This window comes from Trachurus japonicus, chromosome 5 (assembly GCF_045865225.1).
Source record: "Trachurus japonicus isolate A0001 chromosome 5, Traja_1.0".
Classification (NCBI taxonomy): Eukaryota; Metazoa; Chordata; class Actinopteri; order Carangiformes; family Carangidae; genus Trachurus; species Trachurus japonicus.
This window is the reverse complement of record NC_140911.1, coordinates 6,420,013-6,437,206: the sequence shown is the minus strand read 5'-3', so window position 1 is coordinate 6,437,206 and position 17,194 is coordinate 6,420,013. Positions and strand designations below refer to the sequence as shown.

The 17,194-nt window shown below is 40.9% G+C and overlaps 1 protein-coding gene across 2 annotated transcripts; it reads left to right on the top strand.

Annotated features, from left to right (window-relative positions):
- The first annotated feature begins 279 nt into the window (after window positions 1-279).
- Window positions 280-16,957, top strand: ikbke (inhibitor of nuclear factor kappa B kinase subunit epsilon). Of its 2 annotated transcripts, none has more exons than XM_085775823.1 (21): window positions 280-576; window positions 2,016-2,115; window positions 2,439-2,576; window positions 3,746-3,875; window positions 3,958-4,139; window positions 5,756-5,916; window positions 7,126-7,236; window positions 7,319-7,498; window positions 9,541-9,737; window positions 10,055-10,113; window positions 10,862-10,953; window positions 11,063-11,164; window positions 11,370-11,427; window positions 12,858-12,970; window positions 13,072-13,148; window positions 13,657-13,696; window positions 13,814-13,915; window positions 14,865-14,961; window positions 16,047-16,180; window positions 16,269-16,340; window positions 16,435-16,957. In XM_085775823.1, the coding sequence occupies exons 2-21, from the start codon at window positions 2,017-2,019 to the stop codon at window positions 16,496-16,498; spliced, it is 2,208 nt and encodes a 735-aa protein (XP_085631949.1). In that variant the 5' UTR covers window positions 280-576; window position 2,016; the 3' UTR covers window positions 16,499-16,957. The 2 variants fall into 2 exon arrangements, with proteins under 2 accessions (XP_085631949.1, XP_085631951.1); XM_085775825.1 differs by having other exon boundaries at window positions 543-790.
- The last annotated feature ends 237 nt before the right edge of the window (window positions 16,958-17,194 follow it).

The following is a 17,194-nucleotide window of genomic DNA, read 5'->3' as shown; positions in this document are numbered from 1 at the left end:
TTTGTGGGCCCCTATGATTGTCATCAGCTTTCTCCCCATCTGCAAAGCAAAGCTTGCAGCATTAGTTTCGGAGGGTGTTATGAGGGGCTTATGTGCTAATTGGTTGAATTTCCTCCAGGATTAATGGGAATATCAGTGTGAATGGAAATGTTGAATTTTTGCAGCAGTTTCCAGTCCAACCTGGAGGTTACAGCATGCATCAAGTGAGGACTGTACTGTATTGCACATTGCACTGTCTCTCTGTGACTCTCTGGGTAGGCTACACACTTTCTTTTTTCTTTTGCAGAATTTCCGCAAATCATCTCCAGAGCAGCAGCAGCAGCAGCAGCAGCAGCGTCCGCCCCGGGTGAAGCCTTCACTTCCTAAATCACATACAGCTCACCGCCGCCAGCCGCTGCTTTTTGAAGAGGAAACCCATGACCTAGTTTGGATTCAGTCGAGAAAGGAGAAACCGAGAGACAGGACAGTGCCATATTTCAACAGTAAAAAATAAAAAATAAAAAATAAAAACTCCTCCCGTGCAGCGCAGTTCACCTGCCGCCGCCGCCGCGAGGACCCCGGAAGCAGCAGCAACAGGTACGGAACGAGCGTCACGCGACGGAGGGAGGCGGCGTCTGTTTACCGTAAAACACGGGAAACACTTTAACCGGCTACTCACAAAAGTTTCGTTTATCCTAACGGAGCAAACAACCGTGTTACAGCAGGACAGCAAGTACCAGTTTTTAGCTTTACCGGCTCATTTAATTTAATTTAACGTCGCTAGTTTTTAAAGCTCGCGTCCTCGGTCCAGGTAAGATGACGTCACCGCTTTAGTTAAAAACTGTTGTTTTTATTTTTTACACAGCTAAACTACTGCTAAGCTAAGTTGAAGTAGCCAGCTAGTTGTTGGCATGTGGTTGTCAAACAGTGTTTAGTGCGTACATGGTATCAGCATGTTTATGAGTGCAATCTAACGTTAGTAGTGTTGCAGTTAAGACCAAGACCAAGACCAAGACCAAGAGGGGGCCAGACCAAGTCCAAGACCATTACTATGCAGTGCTAGTGCTCATATTAATCATGTGGCTTGATATTTGCATTATTCCTCCTCAGCTAAAAAGAAAAGATCATTATTTTATATAAAATCTGAACCATGTGTGGATTGAATAACACAGCAGCACAGAACCTGCATAAGTCTCCTCCCACTGTTCACATTGGTGCAAATATGTTTTTTTAGATGGTTAACTTATGTACAGTGTGACATCATGCAAAGGTTTGGGCACCTCTGGTCAAAATTTCTGTTAATGTGAACAGTTAAAGCAAGTGGATGATTAAATGATCTGCATAAGGAATAAAAAGCTACGGATGACACATTCGCTTCGCATTTTAAACAATGGTGGTTTTTTTGTAGCCCCCCGTTAAACTATCACAGCTTGTAAATAGTAAATATCTTGTCTGATACCTTGGTGAAAGTTATCTGAGAGCTCAAGTCTCCTGGGTTTCTCATTTTTTTGCAGGCTGCTGCTTTGGAACCCCTTTTGACTCTAAAATTGTAGAAGACTAAAATAATACACTGATATTGCTTAAAATATTGCAAAAGAGTGTTTCGTGTTTAACTTTATGCCTTTTGGAGACCATTTAATCTTTCACTTGCTTAACTGTTCACATTAACAGACATTTTGACCAGGGGTGCCCAAACTTTTACGATGCCACTGTATTATCCTAAAGTTATTGAATTACCGTACATTACATAAACCAAAGTGACTGAGTGACAGAGAGAGACATTTGTGGTTAACAAAAAAAAACTGAGAATGTACTACAGTACAACACTAGTAATTTGGACTTTGTCATTTTATTTCACTGCATGTTTTGTTGTAACTTCTCTTTTACTTTCTATATTGTTGTTATTTTCAGTTGACCTATGGATTAGCTTATTGTTGGCTTTTCTCATCTCTCTTCCTCTTGCCTGTTAATGATCTGCTCCCTCTCTGTGTGTGTGTGTGTGTGTGTGTGTGTGTGTCCTCCTCCTCCCTCTCCAGTATGTCCGGAGTGACAGCCAGCACCACAAACTACCTGTGGTCCCTCCAGGATGTCCTCGGTCAAGGGGCCACGGCCAGCGTGTACAAAGCCCGCAACAAGGTACTGTACAGCAGCAACAACAACAACCGGAGCCATACTGTAGGATGATACAGTTATTATCATCAACATGATCTGACAGGTTGTTTTTTCACTGAGCAGCTCATTCACATCATCATCATCACTTGCTGACATCGCAGATGTTCTCATCTGCCCACGTTTTGGGTTCAAAGGAGCCTCCAGGATGTGTGATAGGAGGAGGTTGTGGTTGCAGAGATGATGAGGATGATGTGTGGGCCGTTTTCTGACGTCCTTTATGATGCTGTGTGTGTGTCTGTGTGCGTGTTTGTTTGCGCTGACTTGAAATTGTCTACGTGTGTTTGCAGAGGTCAGGTGAGCTGGTGGCGGTGAAGGTGTTTAACTTCATGAGCTACAGCCGCCCTCGTGAAGTCCAGATGAGGGAGTTCGAGATGCTGAGGAAGCTCAACCACAGCAACATCGTCAGGCTGCACGCTGTGGAGGAGGTGAGGCTTTCTGTGAGAGGAGGGGGAGGCAAAAACAAAGACACACAGAGAAGACACTTTACTTTACTTTATTTGTTCATTTGGGTGGGACAGTGCACATTAATGAACATATAAAAACATGTAAATGTGCCGGATATAGCAGCAATGCTAATTTCCATCCGGAGTCCCAAAACATAAAAACAGTACAGTGGCAATAAACATAGTAATATAAACAACATAATAATGCAGACAACAAGGACATAACAAGACGACTATAATGAAATAAAACATTTACATTTTGACAACACTTCCATGGGTAGGGGGACCATAAGAGTTTCTGAGAGATAAAGTGCAGGAGTACATGGGTACCAAGTTGTATTGCACGGTGCCCTAAAGTGCACATCAGTTAAAGTGCCAGGTTGTATTGCACTATGCCCGTACACATGTGATAATAGGATATATTATATATTCCAGATTATCATCAAGAAGCATTTATACCCCTGTTTTTATAATCTTGGATGCTGGACTGGATTTAAAAACCAAGTATCTGATATGAACCCACAATCCAGGGAAATCCAGCAATGAATTAATTATTTATGTTCCTAGCTAGAATTGGTTTAAAGAGGAACATTTTTACCTTAATTAAACAGCTTTAGAGTAATTGTGATGGTTAAATCAATGACTTGTAACTAGCTCCAGGGAGAATGGAGGCTCTCTGCCTTCCACCTAGCGTCTCTTGGCTGAAAACCAACCTTGTAAGATCGGAGCCTCCGACCCGGTGTCCCAGCTCTTGTCTCTGCGGCACCGCCATACAAACGTAACGCGCCCCGTAACCCGTAATCTCTTGTTTATGACAGATAAGACTACACAAATATACACATGGTAACATCGTATATGATATGAAAAACGACCAGACTTTAAAGTAAACAGTTTAAATGAATGAAAACCATGTTGAAATCAGCAACATCTCTCCTCTTTAACCTAACTTTAACCTAAGACTGTCAAAACGATGTGCCCAAAAACCAAACTGCCTCATTCTTTCAGTTTTTGCATGCCCGCATAACATGTCGTTGAGATAAAGTGATTTTTTAAAACCTGTAAATAGTGCATTATTAGGCTAAATACTATTATAATAGTTTTATAAGGTTTACAATATAGATAATAAGTGCAGCTTATGTCTCTCTGTTCAGCTGCCGTCTAAGCAGAAGGTGCTGGTGATGGAGTATTGCTCAGGAGGAAGTCTACTCAGTTTGCTGGAGGAGCCAGAAAACGCCTTCGGCCTGCCCGAGACCGAATTCCTCACCGTGTTGCAGTGTGTAGGTGAGTGAATGAATCTAATAAAGGTTAAACAACATCATGTGCCTGTCTCTGAAGTATTTATCTCTCTTTGTTCTCTCTGCAGTGCAGGGGATGAACCACCTGCGTGAAAACGGCGTCGTACATCGGGACATTAAGCCGGGCAACATCATGCGACAAGTCGGGGAGGACGGCAAGTCTGTTTATAAGCTGACGGACTTCGGAGCGGCAAGAGAGCTGGAGGACGATGAGAAGTTTGTGTCCATCTATGGAACTGAAGAGTATCTGGTGAGATAACATAACATGCAGCAGCATTATCCAAGCTGTGCTGTCAAAATACTTCAGCCAGCTGCCGTCTCCTTTCATATTTAATCCAAATAAACTACACATATACCAAGAATGCACCTTGTATTAGATTATAGGAATCTTCTAGTATAGGTATTTTCATTAAAGGGACAACGAGGAGTTTTGGAAAAGCGAAGCGTTTTCACACTACATTTATGAGCCTCTGCGCGCACCGTAAAATTCTTTGACCGGCGCAAGACAGACTCATGTTTTCATTCAACAATAATTAAAGTCAGGGGTTCAAAGACGTTCAGTTACCGTCGTAGTTCCGACCATAAACGGCCATTCAGCTGCGTTATTCTCATTAAGGAGCCGACCAGCGTTTCCGCCACCACTAATAATAACAAAATAACGATAGAGACAAAACAATAGATTTATCGAAAATGGGCCCATTAACAAGTGTGGGTAACGTAGATTCATCCACATTAACGTGAGACTTTTTTATAACCGAATAGAAACTCCTCGTTGTCCCTTTAACTTGTTAAATGAATGAAGTAGATATTTTTTATATTTCCTCCTAACAAACCACAAATCTAAAAACATGACCTTCTCAGTTGTCGTCTTGAGAATTTAAACATCATAATCCAGTTCTGCTGCCTCAACAACAATAGATGACTTCATGAACGGAGTATTGTATTCACCGTTTAAGAGGGGAGCCACTGCTGAGAAAGTAAAAGAAAAGAAAATGAGCTTGAATAATATTGTATACATGAAAAAGTCTGCTCTATGCACCCTTCTTATGGCCACTTACAAGGTTATTGTTCATTTAGTGACCTCTGTCAAGGCTCAGTATCAGAAACGATAAAGACCTTCTGTTGTAGGAAGAGCTTGTTTTTTTTTTAGTTTACACAAGTAACAAACACTGGCAAGTTATTGTGTGCTAACAATCTGTAACCTCTTCACAAAATCATATTGTCTTTGCATTAAACAGTACATAAGTCACATTTCCTCTTACACACATAATGCTCTCTTTATCTCATTATGTTGCATGTGATCAGTGGTTTTCCATTGTGTGTTGTTTCTCCTCGACGTGATGTGAAAGTGACCTCTTGCCCTGATACAGTGAGAAAAGGTCAGATGTGGTTAACTGCAAAGTGATTTGCATTATCAGGACATGGTGGCCCTCTAGTGGACAAAAGAGTAAAGGTATCAAACACCTGAATAAGGAACTGCTGCATACATACATAGTATATGTTGTGAATATGTGTATACAGAATGTGTGACATACCTAACATTACATTACATTTATAGTTACTTAAAGTTGGATCCAGTGAAGAGTGGAGATGTTGAGCTATTCACAAAAAAAGTCGTCATACTGTACATTTCACTGTTAAATTCCTGGAAGCTCTAAAGTGAAACATGATGTTCCCTGATTAAAAATGAAACTTCTGTGGAGAGATAAAACATGTTGCTGCAAAACTCTGCTTTCACTTCACACTGAGATTACACTGCAGATTAGACCATAATTCAACTGATATCGATTTACGGACGTAAGTTGTTGTGTAATAGTCTCTGAACTGAAACTTGTTTGTGTCTGTTGTGTGTGTGTGTGTGTGCAGCATCCAGACATGTATGAACGCGCTGTGTTGCGTAAGGCTCATCAGAAGTCCTACGGAGTGAGTGTTGACTTGTGGAGCATCGGTGTGACGTTTTACCACACTGCCACCGGGAGTCTTCCCTTCACGCCGTACGAAGGACCGCGCAGGAACAAACCCACCATGTAAGTTCATCAAATCATCATCAAAAAAAACTCACAAGCCACACATTTCTGACGGCAATGTCCAGTTTCAAACTCCTTCAACCAAAGCTAATGAGCTATCTAACAATTTAGTTAGTTTTTTTTACATACAAATAAGGAGTTATGACCCGGATTTGGCCTCAAACCGCTCGTCTTAAAGGTCCAGTGTGTAAAATGGGAGGAAAACCGAGACATCTAGTGTTCAGATTCTAGATTGCAGCGCTCACTCAATCGCTCGTGCTCACCAGAAAAAAACTTGTCTTCCACGACTGGGACGACTGGGAGTATTTCAGGAGCATGGAGCGACGAGGTGAAGATCTAAACCAGGGGTGCTCATTAACATCGATCGCGATTGACCGGTAGATCGCAAAGGTAGTGCGTGTCGATCGCGTGACATTCAATCGTTTTGTTTGTTTTGTTTGTTTGTTTTTTTACTAGATTTTAGTCTATCATCCATCATCCTGAATAGGCTTGTGCCGATTGGCGATCAGTTATTGAAAGGACAATCGGCAATATTTGTTTTCTTGTTGATGTTATAAAACACATGTAGACTAAAGGCACGTTGCTCCAGCTGTGCAGCGCCGCATCCACTGTGCTGTGGCTCTGGATCTGCGCTCAGATGACGGTTAGATCTTCACATTTTGAACAGTTTGTAGTGCAGCCAAATGCCACGCTAAGTAGAAAGAAACAGCAGAGTGATCTTCTGACAGCTCGCAAGCCGAAAAATTTTGAACACCCCTGATCTAAACCATTTTACGATACGTCTGCTGTTTTCTCCTCCTCCTTCTTTCCTTCCGCCTTCTTCTTTGTGCAGGAAACGTGCTGTCTGCCTGGCTGCTGCTGTACAAACATGGCGGTGCAAGATGGTGACACTCTCTAAAGCGAAAACCAAACAAATTTCTATTTTATAGTGATTATACACTTATACAAATATATTCATGGGTAGTAAATTCAGATTTTGCCAATAAACCTTGCCAAATATTAAACACTGGACCTTTAAGCTCCATGTCTAATCGGTGTTGGAAAACATACACTATCCTCATACACATACAGGCCATAGATGACATTTTATCTGTTAATGAACGCTGCCAGTTGCTTAGAATTTCCCCAGATATATATTTTGAGTAGTTGAGGATGAACGCCCATCAGTGATGCGTCAGCCCGATGTGTGTGCTCGTTTTCGTTGTGTAGGTTCAAAATAACTACTGAGAAACCTGTGGGCGCCATAGCAGGAATACAGCGAGTGGAGGGCGGACCTATAGAGTGGAGCTACCACCTACCTCACAGCTGCCAACTGTCACAGTAAGTTAGAGCATTTTTAAACACATCAGTGACTCTTTAAACAAAGGGAACATGTGATGGACATGTTTCTGTTTTCCTGCAGGGGCCTACGGGTGCAGCTAGTTCCCGTCCTGGCAGGAATACTGGAGGCTGACCAGGAGAGGTGTTGGGGTTTTGACCAGTTCTTCACAGCCACCACAGATATTTTGCAGCGGCAGCCAGTTCACCTGTTCTCCCTGCAGCAGGCGATGGCGCACTCCATCTACATCCACCACTACAACACGTAAGTCTGCACAGCAAATGTCCAGTCTGTCCTGATGGTGGGAAAGACTTCAACAGGAAAGATGATGAGCACGCTGAAGCTTACTCATGACTACGATTTCAAATTGCAGATTTTAATCCGGTTTCACTTTTTAAAGGGATAGTTCAACATTTTGGCAAATTGGCCCATTGCCATAATCCCTATAGTTTTAGCAGTAGGTTCGTTACCTTTAATTGTCAGTGCAAGCTATTTTTAGAACGGCGGAGCAGAGTCGAGAGCTGCTCAGAGCTACGCTACGGAGGCTAATGGGATTTCTTGGTTTCCATCATCAAACTCATCAAATACACAATCCAACCACTCCAAAACGCTCTGGTGGACAAGTTGTGACCTGCACATTCACCACGCTATGAGATAATAACGAAACGTTACCAGACAGAGTTGTTTTCGAGGTAAATGCAGAGACTGCTTGCTGAAAAACTGCCCCCAACAGGAACACACATCAGCGGTTTTGCATGAATTTACCTCGAAAACAACTGGTAACGTTCTGTTATTATCTCATAGTAGAGTTCTCAACGGGCCTGAAAATTACAACCCGAACCGACCCGACCCGCGGGTTATTAAGCCCCGACCCGACCGAGCCCGACAGACCAGCATTAATCATCTACCCGAACCCGGCCCGGCCCGAAAAAAAAAAAAAAAAGCGGCGTGGTTTCTTTGCAGCGGGAGGTGCCGCTGCCGGTGACGCAGCACTCGTCTTCTGCCTCACCTCACGTCATCTGGCCCCTCTGGTACCGGCCCGCTAACGGGCGAGACTTAACGTACTGCTGTAGGCTACAGTTGCCGTTTGATCCGCAGGCAGCGGGCGCAATTGATTCAATTTGCGCCGCGGGAACGGTGCGCCTTTGTGGAGATTTATCCACCAACCAGTGCGCGTGCTGTTGACGCACAGCTGCAGCTGTGGAGTAGGCTCATGCCTATCGTCGGCATTTACCGGCAGTAATGTTTCAGTGGTTCTGCCCACAGCAGCACAAGATGCAGAGTGGGATGTTTGTCTGAGACTCACACGTGAACAAACAACAATTTACAGCATAAATGTGTTTTATGAGAGAGGAAAAAAGGAAGCCCGAGGTCCGACCCGACCCGAGTCACTTTCATATTTTTTCGACCCGAACCCGGCCCGAACCTGCGGGTCCAGTCGGGTCTGTCGGGCTGGCCCGGCCCGTTGAGAACTCTATCTCATAGCGTGGTGAATGTGCAGGTCACAACTTGTCCACCAGAGCGTTTTGGAGTTGTTGGATTGTGTATTTGATGAGTTTGATGAGTTTGATGAGGGAAACCAAGAAATCCCATGAGCCTCCGTAGCATAGCTCTGAGCAGCTCGCGGCTCTGCTCCGCCGTTCTAAAAATAGCTTGCACCGACAATTAAAGGTAACAAACCTACTACTAAAACTATAGGGATTATGGCAATGGGCCATTTTGCCAAAATGTTGAACTATCCTTTTAATGTTTTTCTTCATCATGAGAGAAGGGAAACCATGGTTTGTTTTTTAATGACAGTGCTGCAGCTGTTTCCTACAGCACAGTGACCTTTAAATGTGCTTTGCCTTTTTTTGTGTGTGTTGTTTTTGTGTTTTTATTTTGCCTCGGTCTGGTTTTTGATTTTGTTCTCATGGCGTGTCATAAGGGGTGGGAGGGGACCCAGATCAAAGTGGCTCCATGTAAATGCAGTAGTGCGAGGTGGGATGTTGGCATTTTGATCAAAGGTTACACTTCTCACCGACAACATGATTTATTCAGCCGATGTCTCCACCAACAAGCACAGCATGAAATTCATACCAGATAATGTGCAGCAGGTGCAGAATAATGCATGAAATATATATTTTTTTAAATGCGATGATACCAGGAGAGGCCGCACTGAGCTCTAGATTATATCTGTATTTCCAAATTGCTTGTGTGAAGACTTTGGCTCTGAGTTAATTGGATCCCTGCAGCAGTTTGGTTAAAATTTATCGAGCTGAATCGGGAATTAATTCTTTCTTCCCTCTCTCTTCTCTCTCTCGCAGGGTGTCGGTCTTCTTTGAGGAGGTGGCGTCTCAGACCGGTATAGCGGTCGAGCAGCAGCATCTGCTCTACCTGGGGCACGATCTGCCTCTCGAGGGCAACATGAAAGTGGTCAACCTCCCGCGCACCTCACCTGCGCGGCCCCTCATTCTGCTCAGCTACAGGCCCGAGGCGAACACCAGCCTGCCCTTCAAAGAGCGTAAGACAAACAAAAGACATGTTGCTGTCTTTGATATTTTGTCTGTGAAGTCGGGAGCTTTTTTTCTCTTCCTCTGGGGAGATGCACATAATATTATCTGTGTGGATCAGCTGTTTCATCCATGTTCAGGAATATTTATGTGAATGACAATAGAGCCGTAGAAGATGAAATGAAGGTGAAGGTTGGATTAAAAAAAAGAAGAAAATAATCCTATTTGACATAAAGTGTGTATACAGGTACAGATACACAGCTTCTTACACATCTGTACACATCATTTCCATAATAATATATTCTCGGGGTTTCTTTCCTCTCTGTAGCGGAGACTCCAGTCATCCCACCCAGGTTCGACATCATGGCAGACTACAATTTCTCCAAGGTACTTAAACCTAAAATCATGTTTATTTATTTATTAAAATATACTTTTTATTAATTTTCTTTTAGTAATGCACATACAGCATAACATAACATAACATAACATAACATAACATAACATAACATAACATAACATAACATAACATAACATAACATAACATAACATAACATAACATAACATAACATAACATAACATAACATAACATAACATAACATGACAAGGGAACTGGACATTAAAGGTCCAGTGTGTAATAATGGGCAAGGTTTATTGGCAAAATATAGAATTTACTACCCATGAATATATTTGTATAAGTGTATAATTGCTATAAAATAAAAAAAAATGTTTGGATTTCCTAGCCTTATAATTATTATTTTATATATACATATAGCAAGAGAGACACATGTGATAATAGGATATATTATATATACTGCATAGTATATAGCATTTTACACACTGGACCTTTAAGTACAACATCATACATAGAAACATAAAGATCCTGCTTGGAAATAGGGAAAACATTTTCTATTAAAGGGTTTGACCTTATTTTTGCCATCTATATGAAATCAGGTGTTACAGTTGACACATAGCTGAGCTCAGTTTGAAATGTAATTCTCTCCATCATGTATATATTATATCAATCCATTCATTTATTGTTGGTTTGTCTTTCTAAAGGCATTTTCTGGTCAAAGCCTTTTTGCCTCCCACTAAAATCATGTTGGATTTGATCTTTTTTAATCCCTATTATCTCTAGGTGATAGTAGGAGTTGTGCACCAGTATCTGAGGATAATCCAGCTGCTGCACAAACACAGAGAGCTGCTGCTGCAAGGATACTACAGCTACATGTGAGAAACACCTGTGTGTTTAAAAAAAAACAACATTTTTTTTTTACACTCTACTGGATTATTCACCCTTTTCACACTCCTCTCTCCTCCATCTCTCATTCGTCGTCAGGATGAAGCTGCGCAGGGAATGTGGAGAAGCCGTTCACAGCATCGCCATGATCACCATTCGACTGCAGTCGTGCCTCAACTTGGAGCACAGAGTTCACACACTGTGAGTTTATCTTCACACCTTCTGAGATGAATACAGTGAATTCATCATGTCACATGCACACACACAATCTGAAATCACACAATCTGAAATGTGTTATTTCAAGACTAATGTAAAACCACAAATATCAATAATATTTCTGGTGCTATCATGACAACCCCCCCCCCCCCCCCCCTCTCTCTCCTCTTACATCTGTTCTGCTTCTCAGTGGTTATTACACTTCAGAAAATCAAGGCTCAGCTGATAATGGTCAAAAGCTTCATCTGGTGAGTTTCATCAACAAACGGCACACCCATGCACGCACGCACGCACGCACACACACCAGTTCTGTGCTACTGGGAACTTAGTTTATGTAAGTTCCTTTTTTGGTCATTTCCTCATGAGAATACACATTTAGTTTCCAGTTTTGTAGTTTCGTTGAAATATGTGTTAAGCAATGAAAACAGTCCATTTCCATGAAAGTCATATTAAAGCAGATATCATCGGCACGGCCGTTTCGGCTAATGCTGTGTTCAAGGCAGGCTTTTGAAACCGTAAGTTACAGCTTCAAGTCACAACTACGACTTGGTAGCGTTCCAGGTAACCCGTAGCTCGTGTTTTTACCGTCCTGTTGTCTGTGAAAGTTCCCTATAACGGCCACTCGTAACTTCCGACCCGTGAACTCGTACCAGATCGAACTGGTATGACTTCACAGGAAGGAAAAACACAAAGTACGAGTTTCCTTGAACGCACCATGAGTTAGCAGCCCCCGCCCTTGTCAGGCATCAATTGGTCCTCGTGCTACGTCACCACATTCACGCGCATCCCTTGGCTGCACACACAGCCCTTCATGCCGTTCTCTCCCCTCATTGGATAACACTTGTATCCCACAAGGAAAATTTTCTCCTCGGGTTACAGCAGAGCAGAGTGACGGAGAGACTCGTGTTTAGGCTGAAATACTTCATGTAAGTGATTGCTGACGGAAAATAGGACTATTTAGGACTTATATTAACAAAAACATTCCACTGATATCTGCTTTAACCTGTGTAGCTACTGAACTGAACTATGTTTCAGTTATTAGCCCTGATTCTTCCTGAATGCCAGGTTTATATGGAGGCTAGACAGTATAACACTATATACAAATATATTAGGGCTGTCAAAGTTAACATGCGATTAATTTGGAAACAATTATACGCTAAAAAAACAAAAAAAACAAAAAAAAAATGCTATTCTTCCTGGGGCTTTTCATTTTCATAAGTGACAATACAAACCAGCTCTAAATGACACATACTTCATACAAAAAAAAAAAAAAATTCTAATGGATTAACTGTAGGTACATAAATTGCACCCTTCAATGCTTTATAAGGAAGAATAGAAGTAAATACAGGTAATACTAGTGTATATACTTAGTATTTTAATCGGGTTAATTGTGATTAATAACAGAATTGTAATGCGATTAATTAGTTAATTTTTTTTAATCGTTTGACAGTCCTAATATATATGTACAAATTGTCACCACAGTGCTTTCTCTTGTTCCATTTTTAAGTAAACAGGAAATATAAGCAACATAACTGAAACCACAGTGCTCCTAATCAAATGTGAAAGTGTAAACTACATTAGGATGTTGTACTGTAGTATGCATCATTAATCTAGGGGGCAGACTTTGATTTGTTGATTTATCAGGCATGAGAATCTGCTGCTGCTGCTGTCTCCTCAGGTCCACGAGCACCTGCCTATCTACACTGCAGGCATCCAAGAGTTTCAGAACCGACTGGACCAGCTGCAGATCGAACAGGCCAAGCTGGCAGAGACCCTGGCCAACGACAAGAGGTACAGTACTAGTCTGGTCTGTCTGGGGAAGCAGCGAGGAATCAAAACCTCAGTCCAGGCTGTGATTGATACTGACACTCTGAGCTGTTGTCGTCCCACAGCTGTCAGAAGATGGAGATCCTGCTGCAGAAGATAACGGCCATTCACCAGCATTATCGTAAAGACAGAATAACTGGCAGTATGTGTGCTTTTCTTTATACACTGCAAAAACTCAAAATCCAAGAATATTTGTCTTATTTCTAATCAAAATGTCATTTCTAGTCAAAACAAATCTCATGATACTTAAAATAAGACTCAACAAAATTTGCTTGTTTTTAGACACTTTTTTTTACTTCTTTCAAGGATATTTTCACTTGAAATAAGTAGAAAAATCTAATAGGTGATCAAGTTTTTCCTTCTTATTACAAGCACAAAAAACTTGCTTTCACTGACAGATTTTTCTACTTATCTCAAGTGAAAATTTGTTTGAAACAAATGAAAATGATCTAAAAACAAGTTCATTTTTGAGTGATGATTCTTATTTTAAGTGGAAAGAGATTAGATTTGACTAGAAATTAGACATTTTGACAAGAAATAAGACTTAGAGTTTTTGCAGTGTATATACAGTCGATTTATTCCTGTTTTTTTTTTTGTTCGGTGTGGTAAAATTTGATGATCTCTTCTCCAACATTTTATTTTCCCCACAGAGCTGCCGTATAACGATGAGCAGATCCACAAGTTTGAGAAGTGAGTGCATGACTCTGTTGATCTGTGTCCACGCAGCTGCTGCTCTGCTGGTCCAGCCTGTGGTGGTGTTACTGTGAGCTCTCTCCCTCTAATCTGTGTGTCACTCTCCCTTCCCAGAATCCACCTGTTGTCCCACATTAAGCGAGTGAAATCTCTCTGCAGAGAGGAGTGCGCGCAGAGATACAAAGAGCTTCTGGCCTCAACAAAGACATGGAGCAGGTTCTCGACTTTAACATATTTAAACTCCAAACACAGTGTATGTGTGTGTATGTGTAACCTTTGCACCAGACTCACTTCAGCCTCCACCTTTTAGTCTGTTTACAGTAAATTAACTGGTTTAGCAGCCGTTCACACAGATGATGCAGGCTTATGGGAAGAGGATTAACCCAGGACAGTAGGACGTCTCTTTGCAGCAGATTAACCTGGTAGTCTCTGCAGCGTTAATGCTCACGTCACATTTAGCAAGTGGTGGTGAGATTACATGTTTAACGACTGTTTTTAAATTTGACATTTTAATTTTGCAATATGACATTGTAAATAAGAGTGGTGTTGCTGTTAAAGCTTAGTTTAGAGCTTACATCTGTGGCCATGTTAATTCATACACTATAAAAAGAGTCATGCAAAAGTCTCACCTAAATGACATACTGTGTATTGGTTTGATTTAGATTCAAGTGTTGTTTTGGTATAAACAGAAAAACATGATTATAATTGATCACAATAACATCAAAATGCAAAAATTCTGAATATTCTGAATAATCATTAGAGTTATTGTTGTTATTATTTATTCTTTAATTCAAACATATTAAAAAAAACAGAAAAGACATATAAAATAAATAACACGTGTTCCCAAAATACAAACAAAACCAATATTCAATTCAATGAACAACATATGCTCGAAAAGGAGCCGGAGGAAGCCAAGCTTTTTAATTCACCACTTTATCATTCCATATTCAAACAACAACAAATAAATGAATTAACAAGTTAACAAATTATCCACATTATCCATCAACCTACGTTTTGCTAATCTGAAAATGGCGACAGCAGAATTCAGTGTTTCACTGAACCACAAGCATTTTTCACACTTAGTTTTCTCATTAAACCAGATGTTGTGCCCATGTGCAGCTGCCAGGTTTGATTTCCTCAAGTGTGCGTCTTACTTTATTTGCAGTATTTTAATGGAGATGCAGACCAGACTGCAGGACTTCAGCTCTTTCTCCAGAGGCCTGTTGTCCGACCTGGAGATGAGCGAGCAGCGCCAGAACAAGGTCGGTGTTCACACTAAATTCTCCAACATTATTCATTCACAAATGGTGAATGAAGTGTGTGTTTATGCTCTATTTATTCTGGATCTTTTGGTTTTTGCTTGATTGATTTTGGGAATCAAAGTCTTTTTTTTTCTCTACAACATCTTTATTTGAGTTTTAAGCAGCATAGCAAAAAGAAATACAGTCTTTGACATTCCTGCAACATGTCATACAACATATGTTAGCTGCCTTATTATGTTCAGAACACAAAAAAATCACATAGAGAACACAAAACAACATGCTTCTCGTGTTATTTAAACAGATGATATATGCCACTTAATGGAGTCCTATCGAATGATACGATGAAAAACTACGCGTATCTGAAAGAAAATCAGAAAAGAAAAAGGACAATAATAGAAATAAAATATATTAATAATCACAATGGAAATGGCTATATCCACAGCAATTTGTCATTGATTTGTCCTTGACATATTCAATGAAGGGCCTCCATATACATTCAAATATGTGTTGTTTAGCCTTCAGTATGTAAGTACAGTAATCAAAGTCAATTTTACTCATGCCAGTGATGTGATGGTGCAGTATTCAAAAAGAAACTACAGTTAAAATTAACAGAACAACAAAACTTGGTTTGACTTTTCAATTTTTGCCTTCCCTAGTGCCTTTTTTTCTTCTTTTTTCTCTTTTTTGTGATTACTTGAACTTAATTTATCTGTATCAGGGTTTTTTTTTCTCATTTCGCTTTCTTTTCTCACCTTTTTCCATTTATTTATTCATTTACTTAGTGTTGTTATCATTACTACTACTGTTATTTTTATTATCATCATTTTTCCCTTATCTTTATTTCTTTTATTTTTATTTTATTTTGTTATTTGTGGTATGTGAATATTATTTCTTACTGTGTTTCAATTATTTGTTAGGTCAAGGTGAGGTCATGTTATAAGCCTTTTGGGTTTCAGACCTCACCTGCACATTTTTTTTTTGTATCTTTCTCACTACTAAGAGAGATAAGTAAATGTTTTTGTTCTATTTTATATGTGTGCAAATAAATAAAGTCTAAAGTCTAACACCTCATCTGTTCACCACAGTCTCTGGACAGATCCATTTTCACTCTCCAGCCCAAGAAAGCCGGACAGCAGCAGCAGCAGCAGCAGCAGCAGCAGCAGCAGCAGCAGCAGCAGCCTGGGATCACACCCAGGGACAAGGACCAGATGGTCTCCAGGTGTGTGTCTTTGTTTTTGTCCGTGTATGTGCATGTGAGATGGAAACAGAACAGGCCGAGGTACAGTAACATGTTTGTTTTGTTCCAGGATGCACCATCTGAAGGGGGAGATGGAGATTTTGGTGCGGGAGCTGCAGTGCAACAACACCATAATAGAGAGGTCAGCCTCTTGTTCCAACACGTTCCTCTGGAGATGATACAGTGTGATGCTCTGACTGATGGTTGTGTCCTCTTTTTTTTGTTTGTTTGTTTAGTTTGGGAGCTGTGAACTCTGCTGCAGCTCTGGAGCCCAGCTTGGCCCGACCGTCTACACTGTGACTGGAAAAAAAAAAAAGTACAGCATCTTTGCAGCACGTTAAAAAAAACCTCACAAATTCTGACACGCACCTCTTTATATATCTGCCCTCGGTGAACAGTAATGGACAATGAATGTACTGGATCCCTCTCTCTGATGGGTTTATATGAAGAGGATGCAAGTGAACACAATCAATAAACCATGAACCTCAATTTAAAGATAAGATGCTCAGACCGGATACAGAGGAAATGCTGATGATGGATTTTTTTTTGTTCTTTTTCTGGATGTGTGTGTTTGTGTGTATGTGTGTGTGTGTGTATGTGTGTGTGTGTGTGTTGGCAACAGAGCACAGCAGCTCAATACAAACCTCATTAATGCCCTTAGTGTTATTGTATTTCTAATCGGCCTCCACAGTGATGGAGCGTCAGGATAAAGACAAGCGAATGCCAAGTCAACAACTACGTAGAGTGGTTTTCAAAGGCGAAGAAGCAGCAAACTTTAACCTCACTGATGCTTTCTCTTTGTGTTTGTATCAGTGTGTCTGTGTGTGTGTTGAAGGAAGCGATTGAGTCATCTGCTGCCGTCTTGATCAGTCGCAGTTTCATGTGACTTTTCTTTTTAGGTTTTTACTTCAAGTGCCTCATTGTAAAGTCGAATGAATGAGCAGCGAATGATTATGTCATTGATTTTCAGCAACGCGGGCACAGTGGAGCACTGTA

Bases quoted from the DNA above. Each gene is read 5' to 3' on its own strand.
- ikbke (XM_085775823.1), top strand. From the start codon at position 2,017: ATGTCCGGAGTGACAGCCAGCACCACAAACTACCTGTGGTCCCTCCAG. The intron at 4,140-5,755 runs GTGAGATAACAT...GTGTGTGTGCAG, and splicing joins ATGGAACTGAAGAGTATCTG to CATCCAGACATGTATGAACG. The intron at 7,499-9,540 runs GTAAGTCTGCAC...TCTCTCTCGCAG, and splicing joins TACATCCACCACTACAACAC to GGTGTCGGTCTTCTTTGAGG.